Source organism: Oncorhynchus nerka, linkage group LG2, assembly GCF_034236695.1.
Source record: "Oncorhynchus nerka isolate Pitt River linkage group LG2, Oner_Uvic_2.0, whole genome shotgun sequence".
Taxonomy (NCBI): Eukaryota; Metazoa; Chordata; class Actinopteri; order Salmoniformes; family Salmonidae; genus Oncorhynchus; species Oncorhynchus nerka.
Genome location: NC_088397.1, coordinates 70,969,703 through 70,986,292, shown reverse-complemented (window position 1 = coordinate 70,986,292; position 16,590 = coordinate 70,969,703). Strand labels below are relative to the sequence as shown.

The window sequence follows — 16,590 nt, the reverse complement described above, 5'->3', positions numbered from 1 at the left end:
GTGTGGCTGGGCCTGAGTAAGTGACTGGGCCAACATTTTCCAGAACAAAATACGGAAAAAATACCCCGTCATGTTTAAGTCAAAATTTGTTCAATCATATTGTATAATTGAAAACACAAAAAATGGTACATTTGACAAAGAAACAACAAACTAGGGATGTGCACGGTTATTTGAATATCTGAATGGACGTTAGTAGTCGAATAATGGTGAGTATTCATTTTTGGGACCAAAAAATGTATAGGCCACATTTAACATTTCTACTTTTCTAAATGACATCAAATCAAATGTTATTGATCACATACACATGGTTAGCAGATGTTAATGCGAGTGTAGCGAAATGCTTGTGCTTCAGGTTCTGACAGTACAGTAATATCTAACAATTCCACAACAACTACCTAATACACAAATGTAAAGGGATGGAATAAGAATATATACATATAAATACATGGATGAGCGAAGACCGAGCGGCATAGGCAAGATGCAATAGATGGTATATACACACATATGAGATGAGTAATGTAAGATATGTAAACATTATTAAAGTGGCATTATTTAAAGTGACTAGTGATCCATTTATTAAAGTGGTCAATGATTTGAGTCTGTATGTAGGCAGCAGCCTCTCTGTGTTAGTGATGGCTGTTTAACAGTCTGATGGCCTTGAGATAGAAGCAATTTTTCAGTCTCTCGGCCCCAGCTTTGATGCACCTGTACTGACCTCGCCTTCTGGATGGTAGCGGGGTGAACAGGCAGTGGCTCGGGTGGTTGTTGTCCTTGATGATCTTTTTGGCCTTCCTGTGACATCGGGTGCTATAGGTGTCCTGGAGGACAGGTAGTTTACCCCCGGTGATACGTTGTGCAGATCGCACTACCCTCTGGAGAGCCCTGCGGTTGAGGGCGGTGCTGTTGCCATACCAGGCAGCGATACAGCCCGACAGGATGCTCTCAATTTTGTGCATTTGTAAAAGTTTGTTAGAGTATTTGGTGACAAGCCAAATTTCTTCAGCCTCCTGAGGTGCGCCTTCTTCACCACGCTGTCTGTGTGGGTGGACCATTTCAGTTGGTCCGTGATGTGTACACCGAGGAACTTGAAGCTTTCCACCTTCTCCACTACTGTCCCGTCGATGGGGGGGTGCCCTCACCTCCTCCCTGTAGGCATCTCGTCGTTGTTGGTAATCAAGCAAACTTGATGATTGAGTTGGAGGTGTGCATGGCCACGCAGTCATGGGTGAACAGGTAGTACAGGAGGGGGCTGAGCACGCACCCTTGTAGGGCCCCAGTATTGAGGATCAGCGAAGAGGAGATGTTTCCTACCTTACCACTTGGGGGCAGCCCGTCAGAAAGTCCAGGACCCAATTGCACAGGGTGGGGTTGAGACCCAGGGCCTCAAGCCTAATGAGCTTGGAGGGTACTAATGGTGTTCAATTCTGAGCTGTAGTCAATGAACAGTATTCTTACATAGGTATTCCTCTTGTCCAGATGGGATAGGGCAGTGTGCAGTGTGATGGCGATTGCATAGTTTGTGGACCTGTTGGGGCGGTATGCAAACTGAAGTGGGTCTAGGGTGACAGGTAAGGTGATATGATCCTTGACTAGTCTCTCAAAGCACTTCATGATGACAGAAGTGAGTGTTACGAGGCGATAGTCATTTAATTTCAGTTATCTTTGCCTTCTTGGGTACAGGAACTATGGTGGCCATCTTGAAGCATGTGGGGACAGCAGACTGGGATAGGGAGCGATTGAATACGTCCGTAAACACACCAGCCAGCTGGTCTGTACATGCGGCTAGGGATGCTGTCTGGGCCGGCAGCCTTACGAGGGTTAAAACGTTTAAATGTCTTACTCACGTCGGCCACGGAGAAGGAGAGGGGGAGCCTGCAATCCTTGTGTCATTGTTCCATACAAGGATATACCGTGACGTTCTAAATTATTAAATTGAATAAAACAAACTTTGCAATGTCGTTTTTATGAGGTGTGCCCCATAAAAAGACTGGTAGCCTTCACGTGTGTAGCTATTTTATGTTGGTCAAACAAAAAGGCTCAATTTGTAGCAAATGGAATTAGACTTCACTAAATGCAATGCAAAGTTAGTTTAATGAGAAATAGGCTACAACGAGCAACCAAAAGGTAGGCTGTTTTATTTGAATGGGGTTGGGGAGAAAGTACATCACGTGTCCTCAAGAATTAGCCTAGCTAGCTAGCTTCTCTAGGCAACTCCAGTCAAGACAGGCACTGTTATATGTGATGATAACTAATATTGTGGCTGCTAAAAGTTGGCTGCAGCCAAGTTGCCTTGGGTACGGCATCTCTCCTACGCAGTCTGCTCGCTGCCATCTGACCGGCCCCTCAGCAGCTGCAGCAATAGAGCAGTGCTCAGGTTAAAAAACACATATTTGAGATATCTAACGTACTTTTTAAAAACACAATTCATGCAATTCTACAACACTATACATGTCTGGAGACATTATGAGAATCTATACTAGGCTATTACAAAAAAGACAGTGTAGGCTATTCTGTTGACACTGACAAACCTTCAACAATAAAAACTAGAGGAAATGATTGTCCTAAACTTTCCAGTGGCACTGTCTCACCCAATGATAAAGTCAGTGAATATGCGCACTTATCGGGGATATGGCCGACATGCTCCACTAGTGTAAAGACATTAGTCCCTGGTGTAGCTTACTAATACGACTAAACTACACTACATGCTGAAATCATTTGAAAGGATCAATTCGGAATATGTGACTTTTGTGTTTAACCAGTGATTGAATTTTGAAATATTGTGATAGGCTACTTTAGAAGATTCTCACCCAGAATGACTCAAAGCTGTAATCGCTGCCAAAAGTGATTATAACTGTATTGACTCAGGGGTGTGAATACTTAAATAAACAAGATTACTTTTATTTTCAATACATTTTCCAAAAAATCTAAAAACATTTTCACTATGTCATTATGGGGCATTGAGTGTTGATGGTTGAGAAAGAAAATACATTTCATGAATGTTGAATTCAGGCTGTAACACAAATGTAGAATAAGTCAAGGGGTCTGAATTCTTTCTGAAGACACTGTATATATTTTAAGCCAGCCTGATTGGTTGGGCCAGTATTCAATCTGGCAGAGCATCGACCCAGCCAGGCCCTGCAGTGGCTTTGACTATGCCTCACCCAGAGGGGTATATTACAATTGAAGCAAGGGTTTTCTAAAGCCAGCCAGCTTCAGTTAGCTTCACATTCCAGCTCAGGCGGGCAGGTAGCCTAGTGGATAGAGTGTTGGACTTGCAAGCGAAAGGTTGCAAGATTGAATCCCCGAGCTAAAAAGGTACAAATCTGTCGTCCTGCCCCTGAACAAGGCAGTTAACTCACTGGTCCTAGGCCGCCATTGAAAATAAGAATCTGTTTGTAACTGACTTGCCTAGTTAAATAAATGGAAAATAAAAAATATAAATAAAATCCATACTACGACGGTAAATATTGCTCCTCCGCCTGCCGCTAATCTAGCAGGCTTGTAGGTGCTCATGCATGTGGCTAGTCGAATGCCAAACTCTTCATTGAGACAATGCTGAAACATCAATCCATGGGCGAGTCCGTGCCACATTGTCATTTGTACCGAAATCAAAATGAAAGAAAAGTTATGGTGTGAAATAAGCTTGAAATTACTTATCATTAATGGTGTGCTCATCAGTCCACGTGCATCTTTTTTACCCAAATTGTATTAAGTCATACACAAGTTTTACGGTGTGAAGTTTCAAATGCATTCCATTATTAAATGTGCTAGGTATTTTAACATTTTTTTTAGCACACAAACCATTTGATTAACAAAATATTTAAATCCGTAGTCTTCCTCAAATGAAGGGCATGATGACGGTCCTCAACTCGCGGCTCGGACACTTCATTCAGGGAAAATTGAGTTAGTCATGAGTTAGCCTGCCCTGGAGCAGGTTAGTTCTGAAGGATTCATTGCCATAGAAATGTACCTGGCTAAAAGGTGAGCCACTTTCGTGGTACCGGTTATCCCGAGTTGAACTCAGTTAACGAAAGTTACCTCGTACGTAGGATAGGGCTCTGGTCTTTTTTCACTAACCGACACTGGTGACTCACCCTCCTCATCAACAGCCATCACGGCTGCCCCCCGGCTGAGCAGCACCTGCACCACCGTAGCCAGACCATTCCTCGCAGCGATATGAAGGGGCCTGAGGAGGAAGAGGGGAGAGATAAGGGATAGACAGTCAATAGACCACCTGGGTAAACAAATCACTAGGTTATTACAGTGTTAAACAGCCCCAGCTTCAACTCTAACTTGTCCCAACTCCTGGAGTTAGGAGTCACACCGTCTGAGAGTTGGAAAGAGCTGAGTGAGAGCTGAAGCTGGGGTTTTCTACAGTGTTGAACAGTGTCATTAATGAAAGGCTGAGTAGCTGAGATGATGGCTCACATTTGCAGTGCACCGTTTGTTGCATTGATGAGGGAGGGGTCGCTGATCTCTCCCAGGATTAACAGGGCACACATCTCATGAGCCTGCCGGAGAAAACACATTAAGTAAGTAAGCCTTGTCCAAACCAGAAAGGCTCCTGCTCTATGGGCAAATCTTCTGTCCCTGTAGCGTGAGACAGCTTGATGTACCAGTTCCCCCTGGACACTACGCCAGTCTGTCGCCAGGAAACACTAAGATTGGAACATCTAGTACTCTGATGGTTAAACTCAGATGGAAACACACATGCCATTTCCCTGCCACCTAATTTGTGCATTGGTATCAACAGAAATACAAATGGGCAATCTAATGGATAAAGCACTTTTTCCAATGATATGTGGATCTATCATGACTGATAGAGGCCAGTTTTTAGATAACTTGTTGTGTATTTGGCTACAGTGGGTCAGAATTCTAAATAACAGAGGGTCGTGTGTCAGCTAGATATATGATGGAGTGTCTTGCGTTGCTGCGGGACTTGAGTGACCGAGTGAGTGAGTAGGGATGGGCATTTTAAATGTTTTTATTATTCGAGTACTTGCACAATTTTTTTTGAGCACCCGATTGAGTATTATTTTTTAGAACACAAGACCCGCACTGGAAAACAATGTGTGCATTTATCTACAGGTAACTGACAAATAATGGAAACACTTGAGTAAATGAGGGATACAAAGTATACTGAGAGCAGGTGCTTCCACACAGGTGTGGTTCTTGAGTTAATTAAGCAATTAACATCCCATCATTCTTAGGGTCATCACAGATTATCCATTATATTGACTAGATATTCAAGTGGCCACTCTAACAATGAAAAGAAATGTCTTCAAAAATGTAAGATCAGGTGGGACCACTCAAGCCAATGACAGAACAGATACACGTGTGATCAACAGGCATGTTATAAAAGCTGCGTTTCAAACACAAAAGACACTCCCTCCTCTACTTACCCTGGCCTTAAGCCCTTGGGGGAATCCCCGCGGCCATCTTTGCCGTCGGTCCAAACAATTAGCCAAGCAAGGGAAATTGGCACGGTAAGGCCCTCAACCCTCGTTTGTGCAAGTGTACAATAAAGTTCACTACGGGGCCTGAAACTCCACATAATTCAATTCGCAATGATTGTAAATCCGCTAAGAAAAGTTAGCCAAAACTTAAAACCAACATCAATATGGAGAAGTCAACATACCACTAAGTAAAAAATAATGTAAATAAGTTAGAAATTGTGGTAAAACACGTGTCAAAAAAGTAATGTTTAGTTAGCTTGCGCATACATCTTTCCCTGACATTACACTTATACATGGATATGTCCCCATAGGATGACAATGCCCCCATCCACAGGGCACAAGTGGTCACTAAATGTTTTGATGAGCATGAAAATGACATAAACCATAAGCCATGACTGTCTCAGTCACTTATGGGAGATTCTGGAACAGCGTCTTAGACACCCTTTTCCACCATCATCAACAACACACCAAATAATGGAATTTCTCGTGCATCAATAGTGTTGCATCTTGTGATGGGAAGAAAAATTTGATATTTACATATCTGGATATAATTTTTTTTTACAAAATATCGTATCGTTTTGACAATATCACAATATTTTTTTACACTAGTTGACTGTACCTCCACCAAAACGTCAAAGTTTGTTCTCTATCTTCTTTTTAAATAGGGAGCCAATTGTTTTCAGCACTTTTATTTCCATGACTGATCAAAACTCTTTTTATCATGGCTCTCTCTTTTCCCTCTGTAGCAGAGCAATGTTTAGAACATCGAATCGCAATAAAATCACAGTATTGAATCGCAATACATATCGTAACGTGACGTCCTTGGCAATTCCCAGCCCAAGTCTCTTCCCTCCAATAGTTACAGACATATGTAGAATCTATGCCATGGTGCATTGAGGCCGTTCTGGCTTGTGGTGGCCTAACTCCCTATTAAGACACTCTGTTGGTGTTCCTTTATATTGCACCTGTATATGCTAACAACGCTACTGGGTTTGTCAGAAAAGGGGTGGGGGGGTTTGGTATACTCAGTGTAAATTCGTCAATTAAAAATACAAGTGCCATTTAAGATTCATTATTTAACCCATAAGTTTAAGATGGGGGAGGGGGGTACTACTAAGCCATACGGTTGAGTTTATCCCATACAAAGGCATTGAATAACAGATTCACTCCATGGAGCAACACATAGTCCCCCCCCCCAAAAAAAAAATCTAGTGGCCTTTTAAGTAACATGCCGTTTAATCAGCTTCTTGATATCTCACACCTGGATGGATTATCTTGGCAAAGGAGAAATGCTCGTTAACAGGGATGTAATCAAATTTGTGCCCAAAATTGTTACGTAAACTTTTTGTGTGTATGGAACATTTCTGGGATCTTTTATTTCAGCTCATGAAACATGGGACCAACACTACATTTTTGTTCAATGTATAAAGTTAGTGAAAACCATTTCTAAGATGCATAGTAAGTTTTTCCAAACGCACTTCACTCGTGCATAAGAGAGGGAGGCTTGTGCTACCAGTGCTGGCACATGCGCAGATCAAATACACCGCTGAGATGCCGATTAAGCTGTTTACATGTCCTAATCATTTGAAAGTTTGCTCAGAAAAATCAGGTTTTGTTATTGGCGTATGCTTACTTCCTTTATTACCTTACGTCGATTCAGATAAGCAGAGTAAGGTGCTTACATTCAAAGACTCAATCATGGACAAGGAGAGTTGAGGCTGCTTCGCGTGATGTATTGTTGTCTTCCTTCTTGGCTGTGTGCGGTTGTCTGTGCCTCCCCGCAGGAGGCCTTTTTCTAGGCCGTCATTGTAAATAAGAATTTGTTCTTAACTTACTTGCCTAGTTAATTAAAGGTTAAAAAAAATGAATAATGCCATACTTGGCTTTCTGCCATAATCAGTTTAATATTGAATAATTAGTGTGCATACTCAATTATTCCGAAATGGCAGCTCGTTGTTAGAACACATATTTCCCTACTTCAATCAACCAGAGAATGTAGCTTGAGTATGTATCCCATCCATTAGATACGTTTTTAATAGGCATTTATTTCTGAGCGCAAGTGAGAGAGACACGGAGGGGAAAGGGAATTTATGGAGAAGAACTGTGTGACGCTTGGCTTGGTTTCATTTTTGTTGTGCCCCGGAAAAGCACTTGGGTCAAAGCAAATGAACGTTGTCTTAAAGACCAAAAAATAAATACATTCGGGATAAAATGTCATTTGCAAATTACACCAAATTTGTAAAAATAATAAAAATATAATCTCTGGTTAAAGATTGAGTTTTGACATGCGTTTGAGTACTCATGCCTATGAGTGAGTGAGTGAGCGATCAAGCATGCGTGCTCCCACCTTGCTGCAGGCCAGGTGAAGGGCGGTGTTGTCGTTGACATCCAGCAGGGTCAGGTCTGCCTTGGCCTGGTGCAGCAGGACCTCTGTTGGGTTAACACATCTCTAACAATTACACAATCATCGGTATCATCATCATCATCGTCGTTAAGCTGCAGAACAGTCCACAACAAGCTTCCTCCAGTTGCTATAGTCACTATCAGTTCATAAATACATGTAATAAATTAATATAAAATAAAACAAATGACATATCAAACTAATAAGACTAAATGTTCAGTTTTCATATTTACTGGATCAATGATCACATTTCCTCATCTCTGGTCACTCACCGACGGCTGCAGTCTGTCCGTTGTTGGCGGCAACCATCAACGCGGAGTGTCCGGTGGTGTCCACCGCATTGACCTCTGCCCCCTGAACCAGGGCCAGCTGCAGCCCGGCCACACTCTCTGAATAGGCAGCTGCGTGCAACGGGGTCCTTCAGGCACAGCAGAGGTCAGCCACAACCAGGCAGACAGACAGGTAAGCAACAGTGGCAAGCTGCAATACACTAGACTAGAAAGATCACTGTACGAAAATGCATAGGAAGAAACTCAAAATAAACATGACACGCACCTTCCTTTGGCATCTCTGATGTTCACCATCTGAGTTCCAACGGTCTCTACCAGTAGTTCAGCAGCACCATCATGGCCATTTATTCTGGAAAGGAGCAAGAAAACATCCTCCAGCTCTCTTATCAAAAAGGAGAGCAACATTCTGATGGATTTAATGCCAGAGCTGATCAACTGATAGAAGAATACAGAAACCAGAAGTAGTGCCGTTTGATTATAAATGCACTATGCATTATGTGGGTTGAATTCTGTAACAGAATAAAATAATAAATAAAAGTCTTATGATGGTAGTGACTGCCCATTACTACTGATCACTTATTTACCATAATTTATTCACATGACTTTAATAAAATATTTCAGTTGTGTATATTACATTTATTTTACAAGATGATTATTATTTAATTCCATCATCACATCTCTATAGAGCTGCCGTATATGCTGTCTGACAAAATCTTATTTGAGTAGTTCTTCAAAGTAAATAAGGTATACTTTTGAGACTGCTGAATACCAACTATCAATCACTTACAGTTTCCCAACTCCGGTCCTCCAGTACCCCCAAAAGTACACATCCAAATCTCGAACTTTGATAACAAAATAGATCAGTTGGTGAAGCACTTGCGAGGCACAGCTGAGCATAAATTAAAATAATTTGCTTTTTTATTTGACTGGACTGATGGTACCTGCATCTCATGGTCATGGTGCTTTCAAAACAACTGGGAACTCTGAAAAAAGGAAGCCAAATCAGGATGTCTGAACTTCAGGTCAGAAAGTCGGAGTTCTAGAAAGATGCCAGAGTTTCCGAGTTGGATGACCATTCAAACCGATTTTTCCCCAGTCGGATCTCGTTCTATAGTTCCCAGTTGTCTTTAACGCACTTAAGTCGGAAGTGTCAGAATTCACAGTTGTTTTGGACAGGCATTAGTCTCAGTGGAGTGAGGGAGAGAACAGCAGAGGGTCCACCTCTCACCGGTCCCTGCTCTTTCTTCCTTTCCTCTGGGTGAGACTGATCAGAGAGAGGGGACAACGTCTACCACCTGATGTTCAAACTGAAGTCGCACTGTGTCTGCCTCATGCACAAATTCATATTATTCCTATGACCAGGGAAAGTGGAATTCTCCTCCATATTAAAATAGCTGCTAATAATAATAAAAATGCAGGGCTATCGATAGACTTGGCTACTCATTCATTGCAGTGCGAGTGGCAGTAGAGAGAGAAGCGCGCTGTGTTTGTAATAGTGTTGAATACAAAGTGCTGACAGTGATGAATACAAACTTAAACAACTCACACATAAAAACTCTTTGCTGTAATCTTTCACTGTCTTTCTGTGGTCATGGTTTTAAAAGTTATTCAATCTTACGTAGGCTAGTATCAAACTTTGCTGTGGCCGTGGAAGCTGCAGGTAGCTCAAATCACTATGCCTGTCCGATTGAGTAGGTGCACTCAATCTAGCCACAGATCTCCCGGTCATCCAGGTAGGCGGAGTTTGTCTTTTCAGACAAATCAAATAGTTCAAAATGGGAACACTTTACCTACCCGGTGCACAGGGCTTCTGATTGAAATACCCCTCCAGCCAACATCGCAACACGGAAAAGAGAAGGGAAAAAAGAGCTGATGGCTTTATCGTCGGCTTTTCAACACAAATGTTTGCTGATTGACTGTGATTGACTAGGAATGCCTTGAAGATCGACCAGTCTATCGTGATTGACTAGGAATGCCTTGAAGATCGACCAGTCTATCGTGATTGACTAGGAATGCCTTGAAGATCGACCAGTCTATCGTGATTGACTAGGAATGCTTTGAAGATCGACCAGTCTATCGTGATTGACCGGTTGGTGACCACTAATGTTGAATACTGGCCTGTTGGAAACTACAACTCCCTACTACTGTGCACAGTCCAGGTTTGATCTGATTTCTAAAAGAGAAACTGCAGTGAGAAAATGCGCGTTGAGCTCACAGAAAAAAACAAAATGGAATTAAAATAATTGAACAGATGTTGGTCGATAAATTAGCAACATTTCAGTTAATCACTCAGCACTACCTAGAAAGGCAGGGGGAACCAGTCGTGGTACTCACAGAGCACAGTGCAATGGGGTGAAGGGGTTTCCTTCCTGTATGCTAAAAGGTTTGTGGTCAAGAAAAACGTCCAAACAGTCCTCGTGCCCTGAAAGAGAAAAAAGATGAGTCAGACAACGGTTCACAGTTTAGGAGCAACAGGTTCTCTCCATGCCAGAAAGCCCAATCCTATACTTTGTGAGTTATTCACCAGGGTTATTTGTAGCCCCTCCATGAAGGCGTGTCTCACCGTGGTAGGCTGCCCAGTGGGCGGGGGTGTATCCGCTGTAGTCCAACAAGGAGTCCAGGGGGTCGGTGCTTGTGGCACCCTGCAGCAGGCTGCGCAGGAGCTCCATGTGGCCGCAGGAGGAGGCCAGGTGCAGGGGTGTGCGTCCCCGGGACTCCCTGCACAGAGCAGAGGCCCCGTGCTCGAGCAGGGCCGACACACAGTCCTCACAGCCCATCGCCGCCTGGAGGAAGAGACAAAACAGTTACAGAGGATGAACCTATCACTGCCAAAAGGAAGGAAGGACATAAGGAGAAAAGAGAAAGGAAAGAGGAGAGAGCGCGCCGCGAGACGGAGAGAGTGCCGCGAGACGGAGATAGCGAAAGAGAAGAACAGATGAAAGGCATAAGTGTTTCGAACCACCACAGTAGGTTGGGCAAGGTAAGACATTATATACACATGGTGGAGAAACTCACAGCTCTGTGTAGAGCAGTGCGGCCTCTCTTGTCAGCGGTGTCAGCCCCGGCTCCCTTCTCCAGCAAGATGTGGACACAGTCAGTGTGACTACCCAGAGCTGCCAGCATCAGAGCCGTCCTGCACACGCACACACACACACAAGGTTAAACAGGGAACACTCTACTAGAGCATTGTTGTAAAAAAAGAAAAAAAAGAAAAGCTGACAATGTAGGAAACTAGAAAATCCTCTGTCCTTCCATTCTAGAGGGTGCACATAATGTTCAATAAATGAATGAGTCACTCACTGTCCCTGTATGTCGACAATATCGATGACGTCAGCCTTCTCTCCTCGGTTGACCAGCATGAGCAGACAGTCTGTTTGGCCGTTGGAAGCTGGAGGAGGTGAAGGAGACGGTCAAATTTTCAGACAAGCACATACAATGAAGAGCAGAGAGAACACAACACAGAGAGGAGTGAAAATATGAACATGTGCTCAAACATATACAAACACCAAGAGGATGAGAATCTAACAACCACCCAATAGAGTGCAACATACACACACACCTGCGACATGAAGCGGGGTCCACTTGCGGCGGCGCTCCTTGAGGTGGCAGGAGGCCCCGTGGGACAGCAGTACCTCCACGCACTGAGCATGTCCCCGCTGCGCTGCCAGGTAGAGGGCGGTGTGCCCCCCCGCGTCCCGAACATCCAGACTCACCAGCGTCTCAGACAACACCCCCAAAGCCTCACAGTGACCATTATACGCCTGGATGAGGGAAAAGGGCAGGGAATACAAGACTGTGAGAATGGCAGTGGGTCACTGTGTTAATGGGATATTTATTTCACTCCAACTTCAAAACCAGCACCTCATAACGGTGTGAGAATGGGGGTCATGCAGATAAATGTGTCAATGAATTGGGTGACTGTGTTAAATGGATAGTTCACTCCAACTTTGAACTGGCACTGTAGAACAAAGAGAAGGCCGTAATAAAACTAATGTAACAGGCTAATCAGAAGTTAAACCAATAGACAGTACAATGAAACGGAAAGTCGGGCCAGAGGAAACGAGGCTAAGCGGGTGTACTGTACTCACGGCTAAGTGCAAAGGGCTAACTGGAACACTGCTCTCCACGTCTCCCAGACAGTTGAAAGACATCTCCAAGAGCTGGGGAACAGAGGGACAAAGGGAGGAGTTTGCAACCTGTACATACCATTTACTAAGATCACTGCACTTCCCAAAGGAAGCCAGAAAACGGTACACATTCATCTGAGTTTATCCCTCTCAAGAGGAAGCAACAGTAAATGCTTTACCGACACTTTACCAACAGCCAATCTCAACACTTAAAAAGGGGTGGCTGAAAAGACAACTTATTTACAAAGGCCACCAGTTCCAAAGCCTTACATTTCAGAACCATTTTGAAGTACAACTTTGGATGCATCTCAATACTCTAAATTGATATCTTTTCCTCTTCTTTATCTGCACTGATCTGAAATCAACAGCCTAGTGAACGCAATATGGTTGGATGTCTACTAGGACTTTGCAGTCACTTGTCCTGTTGTTTCATAGTGCAGACGAAGACGAGGAGGGTAAGCCCCTATTGAAAAGACACCATGATTTGTCTGTAGCACGCACACACTGGTAGTCCCTCCTCCTACTGACTCACCAGCTCCAGGTTCTGCTTGTTTCCGTGGGCTGCTGCATAGTGGACTGCGCTGTAACCCTTGGTGTTCCTCAGAGCTGGGTCAGCCCCATTATCCAGCAGATACTCTAAACAACTACACATACAAAGGGGGAGAGGACAGACATGTTGGTTATGTCAACCAACTAACTGTTGGATACACAACTACATTAACACAGAGAATAACGGTGAAAGGTCAATCAACAAGCCGTCAAATACATGGGCAGGTTAACCTTAACTGCAAACCATTGCCAAAAATAATACATTTCTAAATGGTTCCCATCTTCTGAGAAAGAAAAATGTCAGGGCTTGATTAGATTGTTTCTATCAAACATGAGACATGCAGACTACATTTAAAAAAAATGTTTGCCTTTATTTAACTAGGCAAGTCAGTTAAAAACAAATTCTTATTTTCAATGACAGCCTGTTCAGGGGCAGAACGACAGATTTGTACCTTGTCCGCTCGGGGATTTGAACTTGCAACCTTCCGGTTACTAGTCCAACGCTCTAACCACTAGGCTACCCTGTCATGGTATGGGACTTACAAAAAGGCCTCCTTGGCCCTCTCCTCACTATGGTGTCCAACTGAGTAATGTCTGTCCACTCTGAAACAAAAACAAAATGTCAGTCAAATTTTGGTCTGGTATCGTTTAGCCCCCCCTGTGTGTGTTATCTGTGTGTCTCACCGGCGGAAGGTCTGCGAGGCAGCGGCATAGTGCAGGGGGCTGCAGCCCTTCTGGTCCAGCTCGTTCACCTCGGCACCAGCACTCACCAGGGACACCGTGCACTGGTAGCTCCCATTCGCCGCAGCGTAGTGCAAAGGAGCTCTGCCATGGGAGACGGGAGAGAGAGAGGAGAAGTCACACTCACAGGACAAGAGAATTACATAGAATTCACTGAATGACAAAAACATTGCGGGGAAAAACACATTTGTTGAATTCTAGAATGAGACCACACCTTCCCAATGTGTCCTTGTTACTCAAGTCGGCACCACTGCTCAACAGCAAGTTAAGACATTCAACGTTTCTGCCATCAAAGAGAGAACAGAAATACAAATTAAACGATTTTACAACCACTACCAAAAAGCTCACTCTTCATTCAAAATGTGTGTGCACGGGTACAGGTACGCGCGCTCACCCTCCAGAGGCAGCGGCGTGCAGGCAGGTCCTCCCCGAGCTGTCTGGGGTGTTTATGTCAAACCCTGCTGACAGCACGTGCTCGTTGCTCAGAGATGATACAATGCTGTACAGCTGACCTGCAGAAAGCACAACACAAAACGGGAAGTGATGTCATACGTGGTGACCACATTGGTCTGTTTCCTAACATGACACTGAATGAGGAAAAGCAAGAAGTTAAAGAATGTGCTGTATGTAAATGCCCTCTCACATTCTATCTGACAGAGCACTACTTAGGTCAATTTGAATGTACACCTCCATGAAACTTGATTAGTTTCAATCATACAGTTTCCATGGCTGTGTCTAAAGGCTTACCTGAGGAAAGTAACTTGCGACAACAGTCTGAAAACCCGTAGAGCACAGCCAAATGCAATGGAAACATCCCATTAATCCCTTGCCTAGAGAGAGCAAGGAGAGCGATAGAGGAATATATGAGACCGGGAAGGAGATAGTGCTGACAGCAGCTTCTCAAATATGTAACACACAATGAACAAAAACACAGTTCCTTTGGAAAGTATTCAGACCCCTTGACTTTTTCCACATTTTTTTACGTTACAGCCTTATTCTAAAATGGATTAAATTCAACCATTTCCTCAGCAATCTACACACAATACTCCATAATGCAAAAACAGGTATAGAAATTTTAGCATACATGTAAACAAAAAACAGAAATACCTTATTTACATAAGTATTCAGACCCTTTGCTATGAGATTTGAAACTAAGCTCGGGTGCATCCTGTTCCAGTGATCATCCTTGAGATGCTTCTACAACTTGATTGGAGTCCATCTGTGGTAAATTCAAATGATTGGACATGATTTGGAAAGGCACACACCTGTCTATATAAGGTCACACAGTTGACAATCCATGTCAGAGCAAAAAACAAGCCATGAGGTCAAAGGAATTGGCTGTAGAGCTCAGAGACAGGTTTGAACCAATCAGGCCTTTATGGAAGAGTGGCCAGATGAAAGCCACTCCTCAGTAAAAGGCACATGACAGCCCACTTGTTTTCCAAAAGGACGCAGAACATGAGAAACAAGATTCTCTGGTCTGATGAAACCAAGATTGAACTCCTTGGCCTGAATGCGAAGCTTCACGTCTGGAGGAAACCTGGCACAATCCCTACAGTTAAGCATGGTGGTGGCAGCCTCATGCTGTGGGGATGTGTTTCAGAGACTGGGAGACTAGTCAGGATCAAGTACAGAGAGATTCTTGATGAAAACCTGCTCCAGAGCACTCCAGACCTCAGACTGGGGCGAAGGTTCACCTTCCAAAAGGACAACAACCCTAAGCTCACAGCCAAGACAACGCAGGAGTGGCTTCGGGACAAGTCTCTGAATGTCCTTGAGTGGCCAGAGCCCAGACTTTGAACCCGATCTAACAACTCGAGAGACCTAAAAATAGATGTGCAGTAACACTCCCCATCCAACCTGACAGAGCATGAGATAATCTTCAGAGAAGAATGGGAGAAACTCCCCAAATACACTTGTGCCAAGCTTGTAGTATCGTCATACCCAAGAAGACTGGCTGTAATTGCTGTCAAAGTTGCTTCAAGAAAGTTCTCAGTAAAGGGTCTGAATACTTATGTAAATGTGAAATTATATTTTTTTATTTTATATATTAGCAAGAAAAATATAAAGAACAGTTTTTGCTTTGTAATGATGGGGTATTTTATGTAGCTTGAGAGAAAAAAATGATTTAATTCATTTTAGAATAAGGCTGTAACCTAACAAAACATGGAAAAAGTCAAGGGGTCTGAATCCTTTCCAGAGACGCTGTATGAACGAAACATGCAATAATTACAAAGATTTTACTGCGTTTAAGTTCATATGAGGAAATCAGTCAATAGAAATCAATTCATTAGGCCCGAATCTATGGATTTCACGACTGGGAATACAGATATGCTCCTGTTGGACACAGAAACCTTAAAAGAAATGGACCTCACAATGGGCCTTAGGATCTCGTCAAAATATTTCTGTGCATTCAAATTGCCATCGATAAAATGTAATTGTGTTTGTTGTCAGTAGCTTATGCCTGCCTGCCCATACCATAACCCCACCACGGGGCACTCTTGACAACGTGGACATCAGTAAACCACTCGCCCACATGCCGTCATACACGTGGTCTGCGGTTGTGAGGCTGGTTAGACGTGCTGCCATAGTCTCTAAAATTATGTTGGTGGCAACTTACGGTAGAGAAATTAACATTCAATTTTCTGGCAACAGGTCTGATGGACATTCCTGCTGTCAGCATGCCAACTGCATGCTCCCTACAAACTTGCGACATCTATGGCATTGTGTTGTGTGACAAAACGGCACATTATAGAGTGACCTTTAATCATGTTGTTTAATCAGCTTCTTGATATTCCACACCTGTCAGGTGGATGGATTTGCTTGGCAAAGGAGAAATGCTCACCAACATGTATATAAACAAAAGTTGTGCACAACATTTTTGAGAAAAACTCAGCTCAGCTCATGAAAAGTGGGGCCAACAATTTACATGCGTTTACATGCGTTTATATTTTTGTTCAGTGTAGGAGAGATTTGAGTTTTGCTGCTAGTTTTGTTGAGAGGTCCATTATGTTGCATAAGTAATG

The 16,590-nt window shown here is 43.4% G+C and overlaps 1 protein-coding gene across 3 annotated transcripts in view; it reads right to left on the bottom strand.

Annotated features, from left to right (window-relative positions):
* The window catches only part of LOC115141372 (serine/threonine-protein phosphatase 6 regulatory ankyrin repeat subunit C-like), a 49,485-nt gene that overhangs the window by 12,275 nt on the left and 20,620 nt on the right, over positions 1–16,590 (bottom strand). Inside the window, exons 11-27 of one of the 3 annotated variants that reach the window (XM_029680168.2) lie at positions 14,312–14,394; positions 13,959–14,076; positions 13,779–13,847; positions 13,508–13,648; positions 13,367–13,426; positions 12,807–12,918; positions 12,236–12,307; positions 11,707–11,908; positions 11,448–11,535; positions 11,163–11,280; positions 10,711–10,930; positions 10,482–10,569; positions 8,413–8,496; positions 8,130–8,275; positions 7,804–7,886; positions 4,429–4,511; positions 4,095–4,186 (exon numbers count right to left, since the gene is read on the bottom strand). In XM_029680168.2, coding sequence (XP_029536028.1) covers positions 4,095–4,186; positions 4,429–4,511; positions 7,804–7,886; positions 8,130–8,275; positions 8,413–8,496; positions 10,482–10,569; positions 10,711–10,930; positions 11,163–11,280; positions 11,448–11,535; positions 11,707–11,908; positions 12,236–12,307; positions 12,807–12,918; positions 13,367–13,426; positions 13,508–13,648; positions 13,779–13,847; positions 13,959–14,076; positions 14,312–14,394 — 1,859 coding nt within the window. Of the gene's footprint in view, positions 1–4,038; positions 4,187–4,428; positions 4,512–7,803; positions 7,887–8,129; positions 8,276–8,412; positions 8,497–10,481; positions 10,570–10,710; positions 10,931–11,162; positions 11,281–11,447; positions 11,536–11,706; positions 11,909–12,235; positions 12,308–12,806; positions 12,919–13,366; positions 13,427–13,507; positions 13,649–13,778; positions 13,848–13,958; positions 14,077–14,311; positions 14,395–16,590 lie in introns of all 3 variants that reach the window. The other 2 variants (XM_029680176.2, XM_065002279.1) reach the window with 2 other exon arrangements.